The 20007-nt window shown below is 30.7% G+C and overlaps 1 protein-coding gene and 1 long non-coding RNA gene across 2 annotated transcripts; both read left to right on the top strand.

Moving 5' to 3' along the window:
* The first annotated feature begins 7305 nt into the window (after positions 1 to 7305).
* Positions 7306 to 8775, top strand: LOC108463026 (probable carboxylesterase 12). The gene has a single exon (XM_017762961.2). The coding sequence runs from the start codon at positions 7615 to 7617 to the stop codon at positions 8599 to 8601; it is 987 nt and encodes a 328-aa protein (XP_017618450.1). The 5' UTR covers positions 7306 to 7614; the 3' UTR covers positions 8602 to 8775.
* An 8647-nt stretch (positions 8776 to 17422) lies between these two features.
* On the top strand, positions 17423 to 19066 carry LOC128286593 (uncharacterized). The gene is made up of 3 exons (XR_008277205.1): positions 17423 to 17536; positions 17985 to 18056; positions 18824 to 19066. It is a non-coding gene; the product is annotated as an uncharacterized LOC128286593 (long non-coding RNA).
* Positions 19067 to 20007: the final 941 nt, after the last annotated feature.

Below are 20007 nucleotides of genomic sequence, written 5' to 3'. Positions count from 1 at the left end.
CAAGCATCCCCCTCACGTGCTCCATAATGATGGTTAGATGGTAAGTCCAACATGTTAACACCATATTACAAGGAACCCTCGCCTATATATATCCCAAGAACAATGAAGAGGGAATCAACTCTTGAGAATACTAAGCCTACATTCTGCCTATACTCTTTGAAGCTTTTATCTTTAGCATTCTCTCCATCCTTGTTCTCTTGCTCTCCATCTTGATTGAGTGAATCGACCTTCTCAACAACTATTCTCTTCTTCTCTCTATCCTTCCCTTATTGAGTCCAATATCAACAATATTTATATTTTTTTCTATATGATGTTATGTTTTGCACAATTTATATTAGTTAGTTATATTAAAAAAATAATTTAGTATTAATGTCGTATATTGTATTTGTTTTATTTTATATTCATATAACTTGTTATAATAATTTGGTTTATAAAAATGTTATATGTATATGTCTTGTTGGCATGCTTTTTATATGTAAATCATTATAAAATTATATAAATTTTTACATGTTAATATTTTTTATTTTAAAATGATCTTAACTCGTATTATAAAAAATATCTTCATGTTTGCTTTTTATTAGAAATAAATTTGTTCATGGTCAGATTATTTGTTTAAGCTCGAACACCTGTTTAAAATATGAGAAGATTTGAGAAAAGTAAGAGACCCAAAAAATAGGTTTGGGTAAAAAAATAGACTCATTTTAAATAAGGTTCAGACTTGGGTTTTAACATTCAAGAGTTGAGCCCGACTCAAGTACCCTTTTTATGTTTTTGTAATATATTTTTATTTTTATATATTATGTAATTTATATAACAAAAAGTAAATATATAATTAATACAATACTATTTAAATATTTTAAAAACATGTTAAGTTATTTAAATTTAAAATTGTAATTACAGATGACCTATAATATTAAAAATTAAATTAAAAATAATATATATTTTATAAAATATGAATAAATTTAAAATAAACTTGGGTTAACTATTTAATTATAAATATAAATGAGTTTGGACAAAATTTTAAACTTATATAAAATAAACTAAATACTTAAATCATAAATAGACTTAACCAAATTCAGTCCAGCTTATAAATAATTCTAATCGGAGAATTGAGAATTTAGAATAATTTTATCTACGCTTCTATTTTAATTTTAAAAAAATATAGTGGTACAACATGCACATCTTTAATAATAATAAATCAAACCATTGATTTAATAGTATATTAACGTAAGTTTCAAGTTGATTGACATGAGATTTAAGATTTAATCCCTGTGTATGTCAACCCATTCTCCTTCTCTCCCGTTGAAATCTAATTGTTTACTTATATAAGAAAAAAAAAACCACTAACATCATGACCCGAACCTACTATGTGAGTGAGTTGCGGGTGAAAAGAAAATATTTTTAGATAATAATGATTTTGTATTATAAAAAGCAAACTTTTACTTTTCTCTATCAATTCTTGTAGAGGTCCACACGTTTTTCGCTTTCGTTCTTTTTTTTTTTTAATAAATTATTTTATATTTATTTTTTGGATGTTTTGTCCAAAAACTTTTTTGTAATATATATTTGTCATAAGGAAATGTGCTGCACGAGTCAACCACATGGAGGAGGAAACATAGTGGAGTTCGCCTATCTCGCAGCATAGAAATAAATCCTCCTTAGAAATAAGTGGTTGTGTTAGGGCCTGTTTGCAACAACTTATATTGGGCTAGAATACGGGTCAGGTCCCTTTGGCAAAAGCCTGTGTATTAGTATGACTATTGTTATTAATACAAGATGACGTGAGTTCCAGTGCGTTGAAACACATCATACTTTTATTTATGGACTGAGAATGAGCTATGAGTAGTTTTAGGCATTATGTCAAAAAGAGCAAATATGATCAAAACTTGTAATGAAATGTTCAATAAAAAGAATTAAATAACAATTTAGATATGATGTAGTGCATTTTTAATACACATGGATTAAATTATAAACATTGTTTATTTATTGTATTGATAGTTTTCAATTTAATATGTTAAAAAAACCATGTCATTATAATTTAGGTTTTTTTTTAAAACACATCATATTCAAGTTGCAATGTTATTGGAATCAAATCTAACCATTCAATTCAATCGAAAATTGATAAGTTAAGCGATTCAACCATTATATACAATTGTAGTTATCGAGAACTACTTCAAACTCAGAAAAATTTGAAAACAAAAAACTGAAAAAATGGAGAAAAAAACCCAATTTAAATTGGTTTTTATCTATATTTTGAGATTTTAATTTTTAAACAAAATTAAGCTTAGATTTTTTTCCATAAGTATAATTGGTAGGAAAGATATAAAAAAGAGAAGAAAAAGTAAATTTCTTCCCGTCTATTGCTAGATAGAATTGAAAAATGAAAAAAAAAATTAAAACATTTGAAAAAATGCATAATTTTGAACTAACATACACATCTGCCTCATTTTTTCTCCTCTTATCATTCCAATTTGAAATAATTGATTTTTATGCATTAGGATAAAAATGATCATCTCTCTTATTTTCTTTTCTTTCACTTTCCTTTTCAACCAAGCACACTCAAAATTTATTATTTCCACTTTTCTATCCAACCAAGCACACTCTTAGAGTTGTTGGAACTTTGGGTTTTGAAGAATACATATGTTTGCTAGCAAGATTTGGTTTTTAAAACATTGTCAAGTTGTTCATGCGATAGATACAAATGTGTTTACAATTTGGTCTACTTGCTTTGAATTGATATTAGCTTAAGCATAATAGCTAAGTTGATAGAAGAACTTAATCGGTACAATACAAATACTTTGATATTTCAATTAAAATTTTTAAAGTTTGAGAACCAATTTAAATTTTAAGTCATATTTTAGTAACGTTTGGTGTGATCAACCTTTTCTTTAAATTTATAAAAATATTTTTTTCGATGAAATCAAAACTAAATCGACTCTATCAATTCAATCGATTTAATTGATATGTGTCGTTGTTCAACATGAAAGAAAAATAAGAAAAAAAAAACTGAATAAACTAAATGGGTAAAAAATAGATCCCTCAAATTATAATTGTGTATATATTATTGAAAAGTGAATTAATTGTTAGTTAAATGGAGTAAATTGAAAATAAAAATATTATTAATTTATGATTTAATTCTATTTTATAATATTAAAATTACATTTTATTAATAAATATTGAATGTAATAATAAAATATATCATATTTAAAAGAAAATTGCAAATTCGAATGAGGAAAATTATTATAAACCCTAAATATAGATGTGAAAACATGAAAGATAAATTAAAAAAAAAATCTTTGGTGCAAAAAAAATTGTATGATTTGAAGGTGAAAAAAGTATTTTCCGTAAAATAAACGCAACTTTCCAATTTACGAAAATCAACTACACGCGACGATGACTACAAAATTTCTTTCCTACAAAGTTTCAAACTCTACAAAGATAAGACATTTATTGGTGAAAATTTCCCATTATTCAATATTTGGGTATTCCCAAAATCATAAATATTCATTTTGCAAAAAGAAATATAGATCGACAAAATCAGGAGTGAAATTAAAAAGAAAATTTAGGGTAAAATTAAATTGTAATTTTTACAATAGTAAAAATATAATTTTACTATTTTAATAATTTATATCTTTATAATTTTAAAAGATTAAATCAAATTTTTATCATTTTTAAGGAAAAAAGTATAATTTTATTTTTACTAATTTAAAATTTTAAAAATTTTAAAGGGCTTAAATAAAATTTTTCCATTTTAGGGCGGGTAGGGCATGCTCACCGCCCTAGTTTTGCCATTGGATAAAACAAGTTAGATTCTTTATTTTACATCAAATTTCTTAATTTGTCAAAGAGAAAAATCATATGCATAAAGAATTTTTTAAATAGATAATTGAGTCTTAGTTTGATTAACATCGTTATTGTTGTCAATCTAGGAGGACGTAAATTTAAACATGCTAAAATATATTTATCCTCTTATTTAAGAGTTAGAAAAATATTATGTGTAATTGTTTCTAAGCATTATATATATATATATATATATATATATATATAAAATTTCAAGTTATTAAAATTTTGGTTAAAGAAAAGAAGGGTTAAGTTTGTAAATATAAAATAGATGAGGAGGGATTATTTACATATGTAAAATTTAAGTGGTTTTATATTTTTCTAATCTTTTATAAAATGATAATTTAATAATCTAATTGTCATATTTTATTCTTCATTCATGTAAATTATGCATGTCAAATCTATTCGTTTTATGTAAAAAAATTTAACTATTAAATATATATTAATATAGACAATATTTTCATCTAACTCTAAAAATAAGTCTTTTCGACCACACATGTGATTGCTGGCGCAATTATCAAGATACCAAATATTTTTTCTTGATTTTTCACTTTCTTTATAAGTGAGGAATACACTAGATTCCATGTTTTCCTCTTCTTTAGCTGCTGCTACATGATTTCTCTCCTCTATCTTGGGATTTGATCCACACTTGTAACTATAATAGCCATATTTATTGCAATTATAACATTGTACCTGAGATTTATTTCCTTGTTGAAATCTACCTCTACCTCGACCTCGGCCTCGAGCTCCTTGTCCACGACTCGATGTTTGATATTCGTCACTTGTTTGGACTTTACCATATGATTGATTTCCTCGTCCACGTGTTTCTCTTCCACCTTTATTTCTGCCTCTATATCCTCCACGGTATCCTCCACAATTGCTCGTACCTTGTCCAAAATTATCCCTAGCTCCACTTTCGTTGAAGGACAACTTTCTTTGCAAGACTTGGTCTAAATTTCCAGTACCATCATTTAGCTTCATTTTATGCTCATGGGCTTGGAGGGAACCCACAAGTTCGTCGATTGATATTTGTGATAAATCTTTTGACTCTTCAATGGCATCCACCATATAATCAAATTTGCGTGTCAATGACCGCAAAATTTTTTCCATTACTATGACATCATCAAGTGTTTCTCCATTTCTTTTCATTTCATTTACCACCGCTTTCACCCGAATAACACAATCATCAACACTTTCCGATGGTTCAATTTTCAACATCTCAAATTCGGCTCTAAGGGTTTGTAAACGTACCTTTTTAGCCTTTTCCGCTCTTTGAAGGAATTTTTGCAAAATTCCCCATGCTTCGTTTGATGTCTTCGCATCTGAAATTTTTTCAAAGGTTGATTCATCAACACCTTGTAAAATAAAGAACAACGCCCTCTTATCCTTTTTACGAGCTTCTTTCAATACTCTTTTTTCTTCATTCTCAAAGCTGCTTCGGCAGTTGCATTTTCAAACTCGACATATCCTTCTTCGACAACATCCCAATAATCTTGAGAACCGAACAAAGCCTTCATCTGGATGCTCCAGTTGCCATAATTTGTCTTTGTTAATTTCGGGATCTGAGGTTGAATCATGTTTGCCATTGTGACGTCAACACGAACCTAGCTCTGATACCACTTGTTGGAAGCGTAATAAAAAAAACTCAAATACTGATTTTATTACATACAAATAAACACAATACAAAATACAATACAAACTCTCTTTTTTTTTTCCCTATTATCATTTATGATACTCACAACACTTTTTTTTCTCTCAAACTCACTAATTTTTTCAACACTCACACACACATGAACTATACATACTTATATATAGAAATAGTCTAGTTACCTTAATGATTGCTTATCCCTTAAGTATATCATAAATGATAATGCTTATCCATTGTACATGCCTTGCCTTGTAGAACTTTTCAATGTTGCTACCATTTTGATTTTTCATGAAGTTTCCAAAATGATAAGCTTTATCCAATTTGCAAAGTTGTATCAGGTAGAAGCCAATTTGGATACAAACTCTTTGGTTGCAATTTTTGACTTTGGAAAGTTGGTTTGATTTCTAACAGAAAACTATCCTACACTAATCAATCAAAAAGAGACAAGACAATCTTAGAAACTTTATCAGAAGACATAAACTGAATAATGATAATGGCATCAATTGCTATTTCAAGATTGACGATGTTTAGCTCCCTAGCCATTATGAGATCATCCCTTCAAGGCCTAAAACTTTGGCTCTACGCTAGTGATTTTAGGTATATGTCGATAAGCTCCAACCATCCAGCTTCCAGCATGGTTTCTTACAAGAGCTCCTACCCCAACTTTACCGAGGTAACCTAAAGAGGAACCATTGGTGTTAAGTTTATACCAACCACTAGACACGGTTTCCAAGTATCTGGAACAAATGAGGCGGTTTCCTATGTCATGGGTGAATTTTTTTCATGTATAACTTATAGTTATGAAAATATTATATAAAACCGAACGTGGAAATGTAGAAATTAAGCTTTAAAATTTATGGTTCATTGAGTTTAAATTTTATCATGTGTTGTTATTTTTTAGATTTATTTAATATAAAAGAAACAAATATATTCTTATAATCGTATTTATTACTCTTTAAGAAAGGATATTTTAATCATTTTCTAATAGAATTTGTGCTCGTTTGACTCATTATACAAACTCAATGAAAACCTAAATTTTATTTATTTAAACCAACATTGTATTTAAATTTAATCAAAATTTCATTATTTAGTAAACAAACAATGTACGAAACAATATACATATTACATATATGTCTATAAATTTATTGGATACAATATTTGTTTATAATTATAAGTGTTTTCATCTATTTTACGGTTTGATTCTGAAATTATTTTTTTTGGGGTCTAAGGTGATATCGAGAAAAGCCCTCTCAAAAATGACTACTACTGGATACTTGAAAAAAAACTCAACTTTTACTTCTTCCTATCACTTTGTAAAATAGAACATAAAATTTACTGTTTATTTAAGGGTAAACTATTAAAATAGTCATTTTTGTTTACCTTATATTACATTTTAGTCACAGAGCCATTAATTATCGTTAACGGTGTAATAGTAAGCCGATGTAGCACGTTAAATCACCATTTCAAACAAAAATTTTAGGTAAAATTATACAATTGGTCCTCATTTTATTTGAGCAATTTAAATTTTATTCTTTTATATTCTTTTAACTTTTTTTCATTCTCTTCGCTTCTCCCACTCTTTGATTGATCTTCCCAATTTAAATAGTTTAAAAATAAAGTATAAGAACTAGTTTTAATAAATGAAATACATAGAAAAATTATGTTACAAGAAATGGAGAAGGGAGGAAAATATAGGGAAAATGAGAAGAGAGTGAAAAAAAAAGAAAAAAAAAAGAGGAAAGTTCAAAGAACATAAAAAAAAAAAAGCTCAAAACGAAAAAAATATAAAGACCAATTGTATAATTTAACCTAAAATTTTCGTTTGAAATAATGATTTAACATGCCACGTCAGCTTACCATTACACCGTTAATGATAATTAACGCTCAGTGACTAAAATGTTGCAACACGATAATGTAAGTGACTAAAACGTAACATTTCAAACATAAGTAACTAAAATGTAACCTAAAAAAAATAAAAGTGACTATTTTTATAGTTTAACCTTTTATTTAATAAGCAAAAGAAAAATAATATATCGCGTCATAATCACCATGATCAATAAAATCCATAAAAGAAATGAAAGGCCGCCCTTCCATCTGTGTGTGTTTGCCACTCTTATTTTCCATTAATGGATAACATGGAGTCCACCAAGTTAGAAGAAATAGCCTTCGACGGCGGTCCTCCTGTTCTTCGCATATACAAAGATGGGCGCGTCGAGAGGCTTGTCGGCACACAGATCGACGTCCCACCAGGGATCGATCCCAAAACAAACGTCGAATCCAAAGATGCCGTGTATTCACAAGAAACCGCCCAATACCTCCGACTTTACATCCCTAAAAACTCCACTTTCTCCTCCGCCCAAAAGCTCCCACTTCTCGTCTACTTTCATGGCGGAGCATTTTTCACATGGACCGCCTCCTCTCCTATGTACCATACTTACTTAAACTCCTTAGTTGCAGAAGCCAACGTTATCGCCGTCTCGGTTGATTACAGGCGAGCCCCTGAGCACCCTATCCCTATTGCATACCATGATTCATGGGATGCCCTTAAATGGGTCGCCTCCCATTACGGCGGAAACGGCCATGAAAAGTGGTTGAACCGTCATGTTGATTTCAACAAAGTTTATTTATCAGGTGATAGCGCAGGTGCCAACATAGCGCACCACATGGCCATTAGAATCGGCAAAGAAAAGCTGGACGGAATAAACCTTGCGGGCATTATGTTAATACATCCATATTTTTGGGGCAAAGAAGCAGTAGGTGACGAGACCAAGGACCCAGATAAAAGGGCCAAAATAGAAAGACTTTGGCGTTTGGTATCTCCGACGACGAGTGGAGCCGACGATCCATGGATCAATCCCTTTAAAGATCAAAGCTTGGCTAGCTTGGCGAGCCTGGTTTGCAGCAGGGTGCTTGTCTGCGTTGCTGAAAAGGATTTGTTCAGACACAGGGGGTGGTACTACTGCGAGAGGTTGAAGAAGATTGGATGGAAAGGTGAAGTGGAGATGATGGAGAGCAAAGGAGAAGACCATGTATTCCATCTGTTAGAACCGACTTGCGATAGTGCCACGGCTAAGCTGAAGAAGGTTGCTGCTTTCATGAACCAGGGTCCATGATAAGGTTTAGTAGTAGTAGACTTGGGTTCGTATTCAGTTCTAGTACTTTGTTATTATTGTTGTAGTTGATGATGATTTTCAATGAAAGTGTCGGTATTTGGTTACCTAAAGATATGAAATCAGTACTGCCAAAAAATATTCAGTATAATATTATATTACGTATCTTCTTCAGAATTATGAGTGCATGAGCTCTGAATTATTATGTCTGTAGGGTCATAAAATTATGGTTAAATTATAAAGATAGCCACTTTTATTTAGATTATATTTTAGTTATTTATATTTAAAATATTATGTTTTAGTTACTTATATTATTATTTTGTTATGAAATAGTCATTTTGCCATTAAGCTCTATTACCTCTCTAACGTTAATCCTATATGGTAGCTCAAATGGGTTTTAAATGTCAACTTAGATATCCAACTAGGATGAGAATAATTTTTTGAGTCAAAATAGAAAAAAAAGAAAAGAAAAGAAAAAGGAGACAGATAGTTTTTCTTTTGTAGTTCAAGGTGTAATTAATTTAAAATTTTTAATTAATTAAATTTATTTAATTAAAAACTTATTCTTGTCCCAGTTTGGACATCCAAGTTGGCATTAAAAAACCCATTTAAAATGTAAGATTGCGGTTAGGGAGATAACGAAGCTTAACGGCAGAATGACCACTTCATAACAAAAAAATAACGTAAGTGACTAAAACATAATATTTCAAACATAAATAATTAAAATGTAATCCGATATGAACAAAAGTGATTATTTTTATAGATTAACCTAAAATTATGAATTAAAAAATTTGGTCATGATAAAACTTTTTTGGTATTTAACTTGGTATTTTGTATTATTTCTACAAGTCATCGGTCTTTGGAAGTTCTACCGAGGATGGGATCTTAATCATCTAGTATCATGAAAAGGTGTGAAGCTAAATGCTTCTGCAACACAACTTTGCTTTCCCTCTCTTATTCTTTTTCATGTATGGTAATAATAAAATATGATAAATTAGAGAATAAAACACATTAGTTCGAAAATATGTATGTATGTATGTATGTATATTTATGCTACTTCATGTTTTATATACTTGTTTAGATTGGGAAAAGGCAAGATACTACTGGATTGAAGGCACCAAATGCTCCTCCTAGATTTTCTTTCAACATGCAGAGCATAGGTACGGGGTTGCATATCCTTTACTAAGCAAATAATCCATATAATTACTGATTTTCGTAGCGTATGTACGACTGCATACACATTTTGGCAGCAGAGAGGGAGGGGGAGAAGGACGGTGCTGGGGAGGAGGGAGGGGAAGAGAGAGGAAAGGGACGATGGTGGGGCAGGTCCGGTGGGAGAGGGGTCTGGGATTTTTTGTTTTATTTAATATTAATATAATTATATTATTTGATATTAATATAAATTTTATTATTATATTTTTTAGAAATATTTTTTTATTTATATATATTTGAATTTTTAGAATTATGATCAAATTAACCTTTGTAAATTTTAAGAGTTAATTTTTAAAATTATGATTAAAACTATATAATAGGTAAAAGTTAAATGCTAAATATGTTATTATATTAATTTTTAACTATTACGTCAACTTTTTATTTGTGATTTTAACAAGTGACCAAAATGACCAAACAATATAACAATATAACATGGCCACATAAATTATAAACTTTTTATTTTAAGTGCCTAAAATAAAAATATATATAATAATTTTGACTATTGAGTATAAAGGTTAATCTAATTGGTTTTTACATCAACTCCACTGCAGGAAATTAAGCTTTTAGCAACGTTTTTAGTGGCGTTTGGATTAAAAACGCCTTAAAAGTTATACATTAGTGACACTAACGCCGCAAAAGGTTAGAGCTATAGCGGCGTTTTTCATAAACGCTGCAAAAGGAAACAATAGTGGCGTTTGGACCAAAAACGTCGCGAATATGTATTAAAATTTTGCAAAACTGCGCTATTTTATTCCCAGAACCCTTTCTTTTTTCCCCTAAATCAGTTCCCCCCTTTGATGAGTCACTAAACTAACTAAAATTACGATAAAGGCAAGCGCACCTATCAAATAGTAGTATAGCTATGGTGAGTCGGGAATATCGTATCCACGAGGACTAAAAGTACTAGCAATTACTATCTTTTTATTATCTAGCCTATAAATTAAAGGGGATGTTTTTAATCTAAATTTAACTAAACTAATTATTAAGAGCGCGACAGTGAATAGAATGAGAAAATACTTGAATATAACCAAAGAGAAAGACAATAACCAGAAAAGAATCCACTTAGACTTCACTTATTATTTTGAATTTGAATTAGAGGATTTATTCGCTTGTGCCTTTGTAACACCCCTTATTCGTATTTAATGCTGGAACAAGATACAAGGCATTACCGGACTCCCATCGTAAGCAAACACACAATTTCGAGTCATAAATTTTCATCCAAATTAAAAACCATTTGCATTAAAACATAAAGTCCCTAATACGAGCCTACGAGGCTTAAAACATGCTTTGGAAGTGGTTCGGGATTAAATGGATAACTCAGGAAATTTTTACAAAACTTAGAAAATTTTGCTATGAACAGGGGTCACACGCCCGCGTGGTTTGGGACATGCCTATGTTGGCAGGCCGTGTGGTCATGCACGCCTGTGTCCCTAACCCGTGTAACTCTCTGTTTTGCAAAGTATGAACAAATTGAAGTCATACGGCCAAGTCACACGCCCGTGTGCTAGGCTATGTGGTTAATTTAATTTTCATAAAATAGGTGGAAACTTCATACGCCTGAGACACACGCCCGTGTCTCTGCCTTTGTACCTAATTCTAAGCATTCTGTTTCTCAAAATTTAGGTGCAGGGGACACATGGCTGAAACACATGCCCATGGCACAAGTTGTGTGTCACACACGGTCTAGACACACGTCCTTGTGTCTACCCGTGTGGACAAAATAAAGGCTATTTCCCAAGCCATTTGTCACCCTCATTTCCACCTATACACACAAAAGTTACAACATCATATTTTATCAAACCAAATCATACCAAACTCACATTCTACAAGTTTCAATATGGCAATCAATAACATGCATAATTTTTGTAATAACCCCTAACCCTATCCCATAGTCGAGACAGGATTACAGAGTATTATCGGTCACTACAGTTTGATTACGATTAATAGAGAAAGAAATAAAATTCAGTTTATAAAATATATCTTAGTGTCTCTTAATGGGGTCTTGAGGCTTATAATGTATGTTGGAATCAATTTGGGACTAAATCGGAAGCTTATAAAATTTTTCGTACAATTCTTAAAATTTCCATTAATAAACAGTACCACACCTAGGAGGCACGCCCGTGTCTCCATGACACGCCCGTATTGTCACCCCGTGTGACTCACACAGCTTGGACACGCCCGTGTCCTTTACCTGTGTACAACACTGACTTATTACTCATGAATAAACTAGTTTCACAAGGCCAAGTCACATGCCCATGTGCCTGTTTTACAAAGCTTAGGTGCAGAGGACACACGGCCTATCAACATGCCCGTGTGCAAGCCGTGTGTCTCACACGATCTAGTCACACGCCCATGTGAAATGCTGTGTGGACTCAAAATGAACCTTATAGTTCAAATTTACCAACCCTGCAAACCTTGAATAGCAAGCAATTTAAAATACAATTTTTCAACTAGTCCAAAACATGATTAAACATATCTAATACACACTAAAACCACTAATACAACAATTGATCGTGTGATTCGTAACAAGTAATAAATATTTATAATGAAGATCAAACCTAGACTAACTATTATCACGACGAAAAGGCAAGCGCACCTATCGAACAAAAGTATAGTAATGGCAAGACCGAGATATCGTACCCAAGGGAACCAAAAGTACTAGTAATAACTATCTTTTAATTATCTAGCCTAAGAATAAAAGGGTTTGTTTTAATTAACTAATTGTTTAAACTAATTAATTGATTTAATTAAAGCAAAGAGAAAATTTGGAAAAAGACTTGAAGAAAAGCAATTGATAAAGACGACACCCAAGGAGGAATCCACCTAGATTTCACTTGTTATCTAACTCGAACTGCATTTATTTATTCACTTGACTTGATCCGTGAGACTCCCTAACCTATGTTATTATCCCTTTCGAGACTAATAACGTCTAACCCTCAGTTGAATTAATCGAAATTTCTTTCTTAATTAAAACCCATAAGGAAGCAGTAAATCACTCTATGGACTCCCATATTAGGTTTCACCCTAATCCGGCAAAATCTCGTAAACCTATTTCTAGGCGTTCGATCAACTCCGCTTAATTATGCCAAATCTACTCTTAGGCAAGGTCTATTCCTCCTCTGCATAAGCACATCAAATCATGAATTAATACCCGGAATATTAACTCAAGCATTAAGAACAAATCAAGTATTTATCATATAGTTCAGATAATAATAACAAGATCCATCATAGGTTTTATCCCCCTTAGGTATCTAAGGGGTTTAGTTCATAATAAAATAAGAGTACATCTCAAAAGTATGAAAACAACAAAAACATAAAGAAAACTCTAAAACTCCTGAAGGAATTCTGAGAGAGATCTTCAGTCTTTGAGTAGCTCTGGCTTTTGAGATGGATCGTCTGGCTTCCTTCAAGTAATTCCCGGCGTGTGGTTTTGTATTCCAGAAAAGTTCTGGAAAGAGCGGCTTCTTTCTAGGTCACACTTTGGGTGTTTATATAGGCTTTGGATTGGCTTTCTTCCTCCCTAAGTACCCTTTTCTGTGTAAAATACAACTCTTTGAAAAAGGGACACGCCCGTGTGCCACGGCCGTGTGACGTGATTACCAGGTTGTGTTCGATCCGTTGAATTACACACGGCCGTGTGGGCTCACTGGCCAGGCCGTGTGAATCATGAAAACCTTGGTCGACACCCCCGAAGGACACGGGCGTGTGAGATGCCCGTGTGGCAAGGCTTAGGTCATGTCATCTTCTCGATTTGGTCTGCTTTGTCCCTTTTTAGCTTGTTTTTGGCTCCTTTCGACTCTTGATTCTCTCCTGAGTATAAAACATGAAATAACCGGATTGAGAGCACCAAAATCCACAAATCTAGTAATAAACATCCATAAATATGCTAAGTATTTGGGGTATAGATATGTATAATTTGGCATTTATCAACAATCTATCATATGTATTTTATTTTTAGGAACCATGCAAATTAGATCAAAATGAACTAAATTATAACATAAACTTTACATTTATTCACTATCCATTAACATTCTTCACTAACAACACTTATATTCAAACTAACATCAAAGACAACCTGGGTACATGCCATTCATTAGGATAAGATACATCACCAAGTATTTGAGTTCGGGAGTTAGCTTGGATGCTAAGACGTTAGTAACTTTGTACCTAACCTGCCCATGGAAACAAACCGTACGCTGAGTATAGACTCAGTGGTATTTCTATAAACCAATACTTAACATGCCTTAAAAACATAACCTTAAATCCTAACAATAAGAACTTTATAAATTTTCTTTCAATTATCCTTATATTATAGTAACATTTATCAATAAAAATCATATTCAGTAAGAAAGTACAGTTTCAATCAGTATCTTTCAGTATTCAATACAGTAGTTTACCCCTATTAACATAATTTGGACCTGGACGGATATGTGGATCCAACCCACACACCGGGATAACATACAGTGTTTCATCAGCCGGAGCCGGAATACACCGTAATGAATAAAGAATGATATCATTATCGAGAATAGTAGCGGTACAATCGAGTACCTCATCGAACGAATCTGAACAAGAATGATGAGTTGACACTCATAGTGTCTCATCAACACAAAGTCGGAATATCCCTGAACACTACCAATCCTATGGCATGCCAATTATATCCGACTAGCCCAACACTGTTAATAAGGATTTTTAGTTTTTTTTTTTTAATTTAAACGTTCACATTTCAAATAGTACAGTAAGTTAACAATACTTACCTCAATTTTCATTTTTCATACAATTTAAATAATAAATACATTAATCAATTATTAAGCTCGGTTTATAGAAATACAAACATTAATTCTTGAGTTACTCTTCGTCCACTTTCTCTTTTCCTTTCTTTGTTGACGTTTCCGGTACTACGTTAGCTACGAAAAATTAAACAATTAAAAATTATCAATATACCATTTCACACTATACATTTCAATTTCTACACAAATTTTACGTAAATTCCAATTTAGTCCTTAAGTCATAGCTAATTCTTTTCCTTCAAAACAAATCCCATATTTTCATTCTAATCTATTTTTAACAAGTTTTAGCACTTAACTACCTCTATAAAACATTATTTCTACAATTTAGACAATTTAGTCCCTACTATAACAAAACTTATATCTTCTTTTACAATTCAATCCTTCTCCCACTTCTAACTTGAATTTCTATCATTTTATCTCATAATTCATCTATTTATTCAACTTAATTAATATTTAAAAGTTCACTAACTTTCTAAATTTTTACATAATTCAAGTAGAGCTTTGTTCCAAGATTCCAAAACATCAAAATTACAAGAAAATAGACTAAATTGATTTACTAAATAAGCTTCAAACTTTAAAACCCTAATTTTCTCTTTTCTTTCCTTTCTATTTCGCTTTTCATTCTCTGCTCCCTTTTTCTATTTTGTTTCTTTATTATCTTTTATTTACTTTAACTATTATATTATATTATTATATTTTAGTTATTATTATTATTTACTTAAATAATAAGTAAATACATACAAGTATTTACAAATGTACAAACATGTGTATTACACATGTACCATATTTTACCATACACTTGTTTTTTAGTTTATTTACTAATTTAGTCCTTTAAATCTTCTTTAGTCTATAATTAAACTTTTACACTATATTCAATCTAGTCCTTTCACTAAATCAGCTTTATTTCAAGCTAATTCACTTAACCAAAGTCTAATTAGCCACGCTACTAGCTTTGTAAATATTTCTAATAAATATTTACGAATTTATTTTGTGAAAGTAATGACCCAAAAATTCTATTTTTCGATACCCATAAACTTTGGGTCATTACATTTCTCCCCCTTTTAAGAAATTTCGTCGTTGAAATTTACCTGAAAAGAGATGGAGGTACTGTGATCTCATTGTATCCTCTAGTTCCCACGTTGCTTCTTCAATATTATGACTTCTCCACAACACTTTTACTAAGGGAACTCGTTTATTTCGTAATTCCTTTACCTCACGTGCCACTATTTTAACCAGTTCTTCTTCATATGATAAATCAGGTCGAATCTCTATATCTTCAGTTAAAATCACATGAGAAGGATCAGATCAGTATCTTCTTAGCATAGAAACATGGAAAACATCATGAATCTTCTGTAATTCAAGAGGCAAAGCTAAACGATATGCCATCGGCCTAATTCTTTCTATAATTTTATACGGTCCAATATATCGTGGACTCAATTTATCCTTCCAACCAAATCTTAAGATTTTCTTCCAATGAGACTTTAAGAAATACGTTGTCTCCAACTGAGTACTCAATGTCCCGTCATTTCAAATCTGCATATAATTTCTGCCTGTCAAAAGCTGCTTTCAATCTTTTTCAAATCTTTCTGACAATACTTTCTGTTTCTTGAATCAACTCTGGACCAATCGCTTTTCTTTCATTTAATTCTGTCCAACACACTAGTGTCCGACATCTCTAACCATATAGAGCTTCATACAGTGCCGTATGAATACTTGATTAGTAACTATTATTATATACAAACTCAGCTAACGGTAAATAACGTTCCCAACTTGATTCAAAATCAATAATACAAGCTCGGAGCATGTCTTCTAAAATCAGAATGACTCGTTCTGACTGTCCATCGGTCTGTGGATGAAAAGCTGTACTAAAATAAGTCGAGTACCAAGAGACTCATGCAACTGTTTCCAGAACCTCGATGTAAACCGTAGATCTCGATCGGAAATTATTGATACAGGAATACCATGTAGTCTCACAATTTCTTGGATATAAGTTTCTGCCAACTTTTGAAGTGACCAATCCGTTTTGACTGCTATAAAATGAGCTGACTTTGTGAGCCGATCAATAATCACCCAAATAGCATTTTTCTTACTTGCTGACAACAGTAATGTAATGACCCAAAATTCACGGGCACCGAAAAAGTGAGTTATAGGGCTTCTGCCTTAGTGCAATAAGTTCGAAAATACTTATTAGAAATATTTATGAGTTTAGTAGCGTGTCTAATTAGGTTTTAATTAAGTGAATTTAGCTTAATTTAGAGAAATTAGTAAAAGAACTAAATTGAATAAGGGTAAAAGTTTAATTTTAAAGTAATAGAAAATAAAAAGGATTAAAATGGTAATTAAATCATTTACAAAAGATTAGGCGCCATATGCATTAAAAAAATCTAAGATTTTATTATTATTATTAATTATTAGTATAGTCTTATATTATTATTATTATTACTATTATTATTATTATTATTAATTTTAAGTTAAAGATATTTATCAATTAAATAATTAATTTATGAAATTTTTGTTTGACAAACAAATTGAATAATGACAATTCTAATAAAAATATTGGTACATTTGTAATAAATAGATACATGTACACTTGTAATAAAATAATTAAGTTACTTAATATTAAAGTAAAAGATATTTGTTAATTAAATAATTAAATTATTAAATACTTGTGTAAAAAAATAAAAATAAAATAAATGGTGACAAATGTATGGTATTGATGGTATACACTTGTGTGAATATAATTAAATGCTTAATAGATATTTAAAATAAATATATTATAATATATGTTAATTAAATAAATAAAGTAAATAAAAGAATAAAAGAATGAAATAAAAAGGAACAAACAGAATAAGAAACAGAGAGCATTCGAAAAACAGGGGAAGAAAAGGGAAAGAAAAGAAAAACGGAAAATTGGGATTTTGAAGCTTCAAACTTGTTTGGTAAGCTAAATTTAGTCCTTTTCTCTTAAATTTGATGTCTTAGAAGTCTTAAAACAAGGTTTTGATGAAATTAATTTGAGAGTTTGAGAGTTTAAAAGCTTTTAAACAAAGTTCATGTTGAAGAAAAAGAAGAATTAGGGATTTAATTGAATGAATTTTAAGTTAGAAATTGAAAAAGGGATTAAATTGTAAAAGAAGCTATAAGTTTTGTGTTTTAGGAAATTAAATTCAAAGAAATTTTAAATTAGGGTTTTATAATGAACATTAGATTGTTAGGGTGAACATGGAAGGAAATTGAATAGAAATGAAGTATAAATTAAGTTAAACAAATAAAAGAGTTAATTAGGATTAAATGAGAATTAGGGAATAAATTGAATAAAAATTTAATTAATTATTAAATTAATGCTGTAATTAATAATGTAAATTGTTATTATTATTTTTTTCGTAGCTAACAAGGAAAACGAGGCATCGGCATCCAAAGGAAAAGAAAAGATCGTTGGGGAGTAAATTCGTATTCCGGGTTTGTATTACTATAACTCAAACTATTTATTAAATGTATATTGAATTTATAGTTATGGAATAATTAAGACAAGGTAAGTATTATATTTAAATTTAAATATAAGTATGTGTGAAAATTAATTTGTATATGAATTAAGATAATAGATATTTAAATTGATTGAGTATTGAAAATTTTTGTGTAAATGAAATTGAAATAAGAAAAAGTAAAATAATACCCTATTAACTTGTCGGATTAGATTTGATACAAATGGCATGCCATTGGATTTGTGATGTGATAAGGAGATTGTTGTTCGGCCGAGAAGATGTTTCTGTTATTATATACTTCGGTTTATCCGAAGAGGCACTTAATGCCTTTACTGGTGTGTTATGGAGGATTTATAATATTCTGGATGTGTTTGGGTTGGACATTCTGGTGTGTTTGGGTTGGACATTCTGGTGTGGTTGGGTGGAATCTGCGTATCTGTCAGAGTCCGAGCCTTGTTAATAGGGTAGATAATTGAAATGAAATTTTGAAAATGAGATTATTTGTTTTAGCACTATTGAAAAGTACGAGAAAGAATGTATGAACTAAATTATGAATTGAGTTGGTATAAGAAAAATGAATTATGAATTTAAGATTTATGAAGTAAAATAATTATATATAAAAGTAGTTTAAATAATTATAAAATTTATGGTTGATGTTTGTAATTTATTAATGTTAAATAGTCTTGATTTATAGTAATACTACTGAGTATGAAATACCCAGCGTACGGTTGTTTTCGTGCGCAGGTCTTTAGAGTTTCGGATCCGGTCTAGCATCCAAAACAAACCCAACTCCAACAAAAAGATTTTGGTGATGTATTTCTTACTTTGGTTAAGTGGCATGTACTAGGTAGTTTCATATAAATTATATGTATACATTAAGTTAAATGATTTTGGTTGTATATAAATGATTATAATGTTTTGGATTATGAATATGATATAAAGTTATGAAATGGTAGAATTAGTATTAAATAATTGAAATGAAATAAATATTATTAATTATACATATATACTAACATGTTATATTGTTTAAACTAAGGTATTAAATTATTATTTTGATATAAATTGGATGTAATTGAGTATACTTAATCATTGGTTGGAGTATTGATATTGGTTTGTTTTGAGTTTAAAGTTTGCGGGGTTTTATGTAAAAATAAGCGAAATGTCATTTAAATTTAAAAAAAATCAGGAGAATTTGAACAAGTTCCGTTTTACTTTTAAATTTATGTTTTGGCTTCGAGCGTCTATTATTAGGACTTAACTATTATATTATACTATGAATATTATTATTTATTTATGAATTATTTTGTAAGTTGTCTGATTTGTCTGGTAATGCCTCGTAACCCTATTCCGACGACGGTTTGGGTTTAAGGGGGTGTTACAAGTAACCCGGTTATAAAGTCCATTGTGATACAGTCCCATTTCCACTCAGGAATATTAATAGGCTGAAGTAAACCAGTTGGAACCTAATGCTCAGCTTTGACTCGCTGACATGTTAAACATTTAGCCACATATTCCACTATATCTTTCTTCATACCTGGCCACCAATACAGTTCCCGTAAATCACGATACATCTTTATTTCTTCGGGATGTAATGCAAAAGAACTGTCATGTGCTTCTCGGAGTATTGACTCTTTCAATTCTGAAGTAGTTGGAATGCAAAAGTCAATTCTGATATCTCAAACAATTATGCTCATCGATGCTAATATTTTCTATCACATCATTCTGCACCATCTCTCTCTTCTTCATTAGCTTTTCATCTTTTAACTGTGCTGTTCTGATTTTATCAAACATTACTGGTTTTACTCTCAATTGAGCTAAAAGACTTCCATCATCAACAATACTGAGTTGTGCAAACATTGCTCTCAATTCAGTTGCAGCTTTTCTACTCAATGCGTCAGCTACCACATTAGCTTTACCCGGATGATAAT

The sequence above is a fragment of the Gossypium arboreum genome, chromosome 13 (genome assembly GCF_025698485.1).
Source record: "Gossypium arboreum isolate Shixiya-1 chromosome 13, ASM2569848v2, whole genome shotgun sequence".
NCBI lineage: Eukaryota > Viridiplantae > Streptophyta > Magnoliopsida > Malvales > Malvaceae > Gossypium > Gossypium arboreum.
This window is presented reverse-complemented; position numbering and strand designations above follow the sequence as displayed.